Here is a 9,407-nt window from a genome sequence, read left to right as displayed (position 1 = left end):
TATACAACTGATTATTATCCCTATTACCCTTTTAACTTCACCAACGTTATCGTTATTGAAATTACCACAAAACATGTTTTCATATACGCAAATTTAGATGTAGAGAGAAGATGCTAGTTCATCCCTTCCACTCTAAAATTGCATCTCACTGATCTGCTGCAAAATAAAGTGAACAAGTGTTTCCATTTATTTAAAATCTTAAAATTTATGGAAATTCTAAACCACCCTTCTATAGAAAATTTCACTCCAATGTTTAATAGTTGAATTAAGAAAGTAGACAGTCAACGAGTAAGCCTCTCCAAGCTCTTCCGATTGATACCACTCGTGTTTGTTTTTGTTTTCGTTAGGAAAATTCTAACAAGCCCATGAGCAAATAACATAACAATCAATTTTATACGGCTCTAACAACTTAGCTAAGAAAGTCAAATATATAATGCGCAAATAAATTAGCACTCCCAAGAATTGATACCACTTTCTTCATTATAAACACATCACAAAAGAAAGTTGCATAGCACCATGAATTTATCTATTATACACAAGTTTATAACTTTCTAATAAAGTAATGATGAACTTATAAAAAAAATCAGTTACATCATCCTTTTTTTCTTTTCATAATGTCAAGTAAGAATTCTTCTATCTATTGAGAACAAATATTCTTCTATCCAGGGAGAACCTTTAATTTGAAGAAAGGGAAGCCAAATCTACCACAGTATAATAAACTAGCATGTATTGCTAACAGTCGCATAACTAAATTTAAGATTTATAGAGAGTTACGACTAAATTTGACCATTTGAAAATACACAACTACAACTAGAATTGAAAGGTATCCAAATTCAATTATAGAATCTACTTTGTAAGTGAAACCCATTAGTGACTAATGAGAGGGAAGGAAAGGCATTGTAATCTTGAAACCATATCAACCAACCTAGGACATCAAATCTTACACAGACAAAGCATTTGGCTGGAACATTTGCCGCTGGTCCAAAACCAAAGTGACAACTTACTTTAACTTTTGAAGTTGAAAGGAAATTAAAAAAAAAAAAATGAAAGAAGAGTAAGAAAGATTTTGTGCTCAGAATCAGCATTTATTTATGTTGTCTAATCTTAGATTAATCAGGGATCAGGTACCATTACAGGGTAGTTTTTGTCTCTGTTCTTTTTATCTCAATTAATAATGCAAAACCCCCATTTCCTTCTAATTATTGTCTACCCCCATCCCTCCCTCTTTAGGCTTTATGTATAATATACCCATTCTTTTGATGTTAATTTTCTTGTCCATATTCTAAATTCTACTCAAATCTCTCTTTTACTTCTATTCAAATACCCCCACTTCCCCTCAATAATTTTCTTCTTCTTCTCTTGTTTGGCTAGAGGAAAAATCTTTCTTGGGAGTGCTTGGTTTCTAACAGGGGGCTTGGGTTTTGTGAGGCTAAGAGATTTTCAGTTCTTTTGATGTTTTATCCTGGTTCTTCTCAGAAGATCCTCCATGGGAAACCAAGCTTTTTGCAGCCATGGACACTGTTCTTTGATATGCTCTTGTATTTTGGTTTTTTGAGTGACTGGTAAGATGCTTCGAAACTTCCTAAGAATCCTAAAAGCTGTTTGATTTAACTCTCAAAGAATCATCATTCATCATCCTTTCTAGTTGAAGGCAGATCAGGAAGAATCAAAACAAAGCCCCCTTTTTACAATTGAGCTTCGATTAAGGTCCAGAGAAGAGAGAGCTAGAAGGTGTGAACAGAGAACACGAGGGTTTTATTGGTACATGAGTGGATATGAACTTTCTACTTTAAGTCTCTATTATGAATCGATTCAGTCATCAAAGAATTATAGGGTTCTGAATTATCAAGTTTCACTGTGGAATTTCATCAACCAGGTTCAAGATCTAAAAGTGAATTACCTGACAGAAGCAATCCTGTTGTTGCTTTGAAGTAATTAGCAGCTCCTATGACGATGGAGTCCAATCACCACCGTCCGCGCTCTCACCGCCTCCTCCTCGACGCCGACACGACGGCAGCACCGTCCAACGGAAGCAGAACGCGAAATTCATATAACAACGAAGCCAATTTCGATACAAACATGGTGATAATTCTTGCCGCTTTACTCTGCGCACTGATTTGCGCTCTAGGATTGAACTCAATCGTCCGGTGCGCCCTCCGGTGCAGCCGACGGTTCGCCTTCGAAACAGGCGGCGGCACAGCCTCGCGTCTCACTGCTTCAGGGCTAAAGAAAAGCGCATTACGCCAAATTCCGGTCGCGGTATACGGCTCGGAAACAGGCCTAGAGATCCGAGAAACGGATTGCCCTATCTGCCTAGGAGATTTCATCGCCGGCGAGAAAATCAAAGTACTCCCCAAATGTAACCACGGATTTCACGTTCGATGTATCGATACCTGGTTAGCTTCCCACTCGTCGTGTCCGACATGTCGTCAATCACTGCTGGAACAACAGTCGGTTTCTGAATCGGCGGGAGCAGAGGCCGGTAACCGACCCGCCGGAAATTCATCGGCTAGCGGGCAAGGTGAGATCTCGATAACAGTAGATGAAATTACCTGATTTCAAGGGTTTGCATATTATTTTCATTTGCACATAAATATTCTTTAATTGTTTCAGTTTCCTTTTTAGCGTTTCTTAAGTATTAATAATCTGGATTATACACTAATTAATACAATTAGTGCTTAATTATGAGTTATGTACAATAAATAACCGCATAATTTTCAAATTTTAGGTTTCTTTTTTTTCCTTTTTGTTTTGTTACCACACCTGGTTGAGTGAGGATTTCAACCTAAACTGGAGTTCACGAGGACATATGATTTCTAGTGATTTTTTTTTATCCCATAATAACTTTAAATATCTTACCGTTATAGGTAAATGTTATGTTCTTAAGAGATACAGAAGTTCATTGATGATTATTGTCAAATTACTTCACCAATAAGGCATACTTAATAGTTGTGGTAGTTGGATTTTGTTTGAATTTGATTTTACTAACATTTCATATTCAATAAACTAACAAATTCAGATCAAATGAACCAAAAAGAATAATGACTGGTTAAGCTTGTTAGTGCCTCGTGCATCTTATAATTCAAAATTATGTTAAATCTTATTTAAATTAAATATATTCTTTTGACTTAGGTATATATTTAATTCATAAAGTACTTTAAAGTATATATATTGATATATATATTTGTTATCTTAATAGTTTTAATTATGTCACACATTCAAATCTCTCTCCCCATAATTGTACTCAACAAGAAATAATCTTAATTTCTTTTTCCAATTTTGAAGAAAATTAGGTTGAGCATTTCTGCCGGGCAATAAAAGAAAATAAATGGAGAACACAACACATGGGTTACGTTTTTTGCCCTTTAGATTTTGGAAGTAAATATATATTATTTTTTTGATGATGATCAATTTATATATTTACCACAATAATAATAATAACAACAACAAACAAGCAGTACGTGATGTTTTAAGTAATTAAATTATGTTGGTCATATTCATTTATTTGTTTGAAAACGTAATTCATCATAGATAATTTGAAAGGTGTGTCACATATAATTGTGTTTATTATTTTATCGGTATATTATAATCGTAAGAAAATAGAGGATCTACTCAAATCTATACTCAATAAATGTAATCTAATTGTGCAACTAAAGATACTTGAATTAATTGAGTTAGCCTTGTTCATATAATTGTGAATAATTTTTCAATTTTTGTCTTCAAATATCGTTATTGTTACATACGGTTAAATCATGAATATGTGATAGTAATTTTTATCGTTATAAAAACCGTTCTAATTGACTTCACACAATACTAAGACAATTACTCAGAATAAACAACCTTATCAAATTACATTAGCAAATTATTTAACTAAATGTGATTAAAAAAGAACAATCTAATTATGCTTATGATTGATCTATGGACGAAAACTCGTCACGGGTATTATGAATCGGTAAAAATGGTTTAAATTTAAAACAATGATAGTTCAATTATGGTAATATTGAAAAAATTAAAACTTTGTAGCAATGAAAGGGTGTGGAGAGAATTGTTGAGTTGATTTAAGACGTGACACATCCTTACAAAGAATAAACATTATTAGTACACATAATTAGAGTAGATGTAGAATAGGCTTTGTAGAATTAATATGAAGTTAATGTGGTTTGGTGAGTAGAAATGTGTCCTTTATAAGATGTAATAATTTAAGTATAAGCATTAATAAAAATAAAAAGAAAAAAAAAAGAAAAAAAAAAGAAAAAAAAAAAGGAAAATGGGAAATTGGGGTCCACACAACACATATATGGGATGGGGTATTGAATGATAAAGTTTAATTGAGAAAGGCAATTCCAACCCTACTTCTTTCTCTTTCTCTTAACCAAAGGAGAAACCCAAACTGCCAAATTAAAACAACATTTAAAATTTAATAACTTTCCATTGCTTGTTTTTTGGATTTTTCTTATTTCTAATGCTCATTACCCAAAAAAAAGGAAAAACTATGTTTTCTTTGTTTCTCTTTTAGGACAACAGACACAAACACAAAAACCAACCATAAAAAAAAAAAAAAAAAAAAAGAAGAAGAAAATGCAAAACAAACAAACAAACCATTAAAAAGCATCCGAACGAGTCTTCAACCCACGCAGTTTAATAATAAAAACTCTGAGCATGAGTATGGATAGCTAACTCACGTGCAAAAAAGTTACATGTAAAAACTAAATGCGAAACCTATGTCATCAAAAATAGTAATATTAGAGGTTGTCTTTCTTTCATTACCAAATATGAAACGACTTTTATATTTTACCATTTACTTAAAAGAAAAAATAAAGTTTCTTATATTTTTTCAAATGAAATTTTCATCATAACAAAACATCAACTATTTACGGCAGTCCGTATAACAAAACCCATCAAATTAGCTATCTTTTAAATATTTCAGGTATGTCCTTTCATCTTTCTTCTCTTCTTCGATGGTCTGATTTCTTTTGTCGTCTTTCTTCTCTCCTCTTCTTTTTTTTTCTGCTCTGATTTCTTTCCATCGTCTTTATTCTTTTTCTATTTTTTTTATACGTCGTTTAATCTTTTCATCGTTTTTTTTTCTCTTCTTCTTTTCCTCTGCGATTTCTTTCTATCGTCTTTCTTCTTTTTCTTTTTTATGTCGTTTAAATTTGGGTAACCAAATCTAAACTATTGTGTACAAAAATAACAGAATCTAAAAGATCGTGTATAAAAAATCTTGAAAAAAATCATTTAGATTGGAGTCGCCAAATAATGTAAACGATCGTGTAAAAAATTAAACGATTGTGTAAAAAAAACAAATCATCGTGTAAATAAATCTAAACGATCGTACCAAAATAATTAGAAAAATCGTTTATCCAAATCTAACGATCGTGTAAAAAATAATCTAAATGATCGTGTAAAAAAAATAAACGATCGCGTAAAAAGAAATTTTAAAAAACCGTTTAGCCCAAATCTAAACGATCGTGTACCAAAACAAAAATGGTAGGCAACCCAAATCTAAAGGATTGTGTAACTAATTTTAAACGTAACCAAATTAAAGGATCGTGTAACCAAATTAGACGATAGAATTAAAAAAATAATTGTTAAATTAAATGACCAAGTACCAAATAATAGCCAAATCTAAACGATTGTGTATCAAATATATTAGGGCCCTGATGTTGTATTAAATATATTATGTGCGTGTTGTTGATGAGGCATTTTTGGTATTTTACACAATGAGTTGTGACTTTTTCCGTTTTCGAAATTGTTATATACAATGAAAATATTTTGTCGCTGTGTTCTATTCGTAAAAAGATCCATTTTTTAATCATTATTATTAGACGACTAAATAATTATTTAATCATCAAAATGAAATGAGCTTCCACCTTAAACATCAAAGGTATGTTTGGGGTGGGGTTTTAGGGGGAAAAAGATTAGGAAATTTGGCCAAACCGTGTTTGGCCAAAAGATTATGATAAACGGGGATTAAGGTTATCCTAATTCCTAAATAACCCTATCTTATCCTATTTTTACTTTCTTATAACCCTACATTACCCTACCCAAATAATCTAATCAAAAATTTATTATTGTTTTTTAAATTACTACAATCATAACTCTTCCCCCAAATACATATTATCATAACACTACTATCATCATCCTTTCTCCAAACACATACTATCATAACACTACCTTTCATATCTTTTCTCCCAAACACATATTACCATAACACTACCAATAATAATCTTTCTCCCAAACACATATTATCATAACACTAGGATTATCATAATCCTAGGATTATTATAATCCTTTTCTTCCCTAACTCTTTCCTTCCCCAAACACACCCCAAAAGTTTGACCGATTCTCCTTTGTATAGTTGTATTTTTTTAAAAACATTAATATATGTATGTAGTTTGTATATTTTATGCAACTCATGACTATTTTCTATTTCTATGCCGCATTCAATTATTACATGAGATATTTTTAAATATAATAAAATAAATTAAAATATTTACACCATATAGTAAAATTTTGGATTATATGAATAATAAATATCGATAAATTTTTATTACTTATTATTAATATAGTTGATAGAAGCATATCAATGTCTATCATGGATAGAATCTAAAATTTTACTATATTTTGTAAATATTTTGTCAAATTGTTAATTTTCTTACCATTTCCCTTATTATATAGTAGAAAAATAAGGACTCGCACTTATATACACACTCACATAATTCATACTATGTACATTATAATTACTTGAATTAAAGTTGGTTATTTTTCGTGGATGAATAGTCTTAACATAATTTTGAAAACATCATGCTCATTGTGAAGATATGATAAGCAATAGTCATGCCCAAGTTGGGGTGCTTTACAAGATGAATTGGTATAATATTATTAAGTATTAATGTGTAGTGTAAGAGTATGATTTAGATAATAGATAGTGAAAAATTACAATCTAAATGATGGTGTATGTTTTCAAGTGCGGAATATGATCTAGATAATAGATCATATATGAAACACAATATCTTAAAAACAAATCATAAATTTTTATTTTATTTTTTCGAGATGAAACATTATAAATAACTATTTCACTAATTATAATATTTTATAAAAAAGTTATGTACCAAGAATAAATAAATATTACGTTTATCACATGTGATATAAGCTAGTATAAAAAAAGTCTGAAGTAACATACTTTAATATATTAGATGATAAGTTTTATTTTTAATTAAGCAGATTTATAAAGTTAAGTAATTGATAAATCGAATTGTCATTTTTATAATTATTGTGATATATATAAACGAAAATAAATATATTAATAGCGAAATAGAGGAATCCCCATGAGTAAAATGTGGAAATTTCAATAGTTTCTTAAAATCATTATTCAATATTCCTTCTCTTCATGGAATGTGACAAAGTTAATCAACCAAAGAAAAGTACATCACAATGCTTTGTTCTAATGTACCACAAAGTAATTATATATAAAATTTCCCCTCTTAAAAAATAAAGTTTATATAATTGATTAAAATTGTGACCATACATAAATATGTGTAACAAAATTTCAATATATAGTACAAAACATGTAGAACATAATTATAAAAACAATATGCTTGATTCAAAAAGACAAATCATCGTTGTTGATGAATCTTGGAAAGAGAGAAAATCTTGTTCTTTTCCTAAAAATATTTTTTCTAATGTTATTCCTTCCTTCTAAATAAACAAGTGGATTGAATTTGAGGAATATATGAAAGTTTTTTTTTAAAAAAAAAAATTATTAATTAAAGAAGTGAGAGGAATTTTAATTTTGGGATCAATTCAATGTAAAGAATATAAAATTATTGTTACTATTTGGAGTTGACATGAACAGAAAATCCAACCTTCATAAAAAGTCATATGTTAGTTACTGTTAAGTTTGATTTGATAGATAGAGAAGATGACTTGGTTAGCAATTGTTGAGAGAAGAAAATGATAAACATTTATAGAAAATGAAACTTGTTAGTGGACTCTAGAATCAAGGGTAAGTGACAAAAAAACAAAAAACAAATCCAACCTTCATAAAAAGTCATATGTTAGTTACTCTTAACGTCGTATGTAGCATCAGGAGTTATCTGTAACTCCCAACGATTGATATTTAAACGTCAAGAGATGGTCTTCCGACGGGGATATCTCAACCAAACTTCCCGACGCATTTTTGAACATTTTTCGATGATTTCATGTGCTGGAAAATTGATGTTTTCTACTAGTGATAAGTGTAACGACCCAACTCTTTATACTAATTTGAGGTCATTATTAAAAAGAAACAATAACAATAGACACTTTCTTAAAAAGAGGGAATACTAAATTTTCATTAAAAATGGAATACTGAAACACGCTGATACATAGACGCGGAAGCAAAACTGAGTGCTCATATGACATGTTTGGCTTAGAAAATTCTTGATTGATTTGGAAGTAGTTCCAAACATGTCAAAGCCGATTACTCTTTACTGTGATAATAGTGGGGCTGTGGCTAATTCTAGGGAGCCCAGAAGCCACAAGCGTGGAAAGCATATTGAGCGCAAGTATCACTTGATTCGAGAGATAGTGCATCGAGGGGACGTGATCGTCACACAGATAGCTTCGACACACAATGTTGCTGATCCGTTTACAAAGCCCCTCACGGCTAAGGTGTTTGAGGGTCATCTAGAGAGTCTGGGTCTACGTGACATGCCACATTTTATCTAGGGCAAGTGGGAGATTTACTGGGTGCATATTGTATGCCCTAGTTTCTTGTTTTGTGTACTATTATAGTATTTTATTTTTTATGTTGTACACCTCACTAGCTTTAGGACAAGTGGGAGATTGTTGGGGTTGATGCCCTAAATCTCGTGGTCTTGTAGTTTGTAATTGTATATATTATACAAACTTTTTATTTATCTAATAAAATAAAGTGTTTTATTTTATTTGACATTTAGTTGCATTAACTCACAAAACCAATAAATTAACAAACAAGGTTATCTTCTATAACCTAAACATGTATGTGGAGACATACAAGTGGATCATGTTTAAGTGATAACCTAAATGGTCTGTAGTAAATGGATAAGGCTGGATACCTTATCCTGGTGACACTACGAATACGGTCTGCTTTGTAGTTGTTACAATTGTTCTAAAGTGCTACAAATGATTTGATCCTAATCATTCATGTCGAGACATTAGAGCGGGGGTATTCTATACAAAGAGTTTGTATAAGACTGGACCATGAAATGAATAGTCTCTCTTATTAACACCGTTACTAGTTGAGACTACATTTCACCAGGATGACTATAGGTGACTTGACCTGAATCCTGAGTGAGTTGTGAACTATGAAGGCGATCCTTTGATTTATATGGGTGAGAGTGGCCTATGTAGCCGACTCAATATGCCTACCATTTTGGGGATTC

At 31.2% G+C, this 9,407-nt stretch overlaps 1 protein-coding gene across 1 annotated transcript; it reads left to right on the top strand.

The window, feature by feature from the left end:
- The first annotated feature begins 451 nt into the window (after positions 1-451).
- LOC127148636 (RING-H2 finger protein ATL74) lies at positions 452-2,853 on the top strand. The gene is made up of 2 exons (XM_051082788.1): positions 452-1,761; positions 1,877-2,853. Exon 2 carries the CDS (start codon positions 1,948-1,950, stop codon positions 2,554-2,556), a length of 609 nt encoding a protein of 202 aa, XP_050938745.1. The 5' UTR covers positions 452-1,761; positions 1,877-1,947; the 3' UTR covers positions 2,557-2,853.
- Positions 2,854-9,407: the final 6,554 nt, after the last annotated feature.

Source organism: Cucumis melo, chromosome 3 (genome assembly GCF_025177605.1).
Source record: "Cucumis melo cultivar AY chromosome 3, USDA_Cmelo_AY_1.0, whole genome shotgun sequence".
NCBI classification, from domain to species: Eukaryota; Viridiplantae; Streptophyta; class Magnoliopsida; order Cucurbitales; family Cucurbitaceae; genus Cucumis; species Cucumis melo.
Note: the sequence above shows the minus strand (reverse complement) of the source record. Positions and strands in the feature narration are given on the sequence as shown.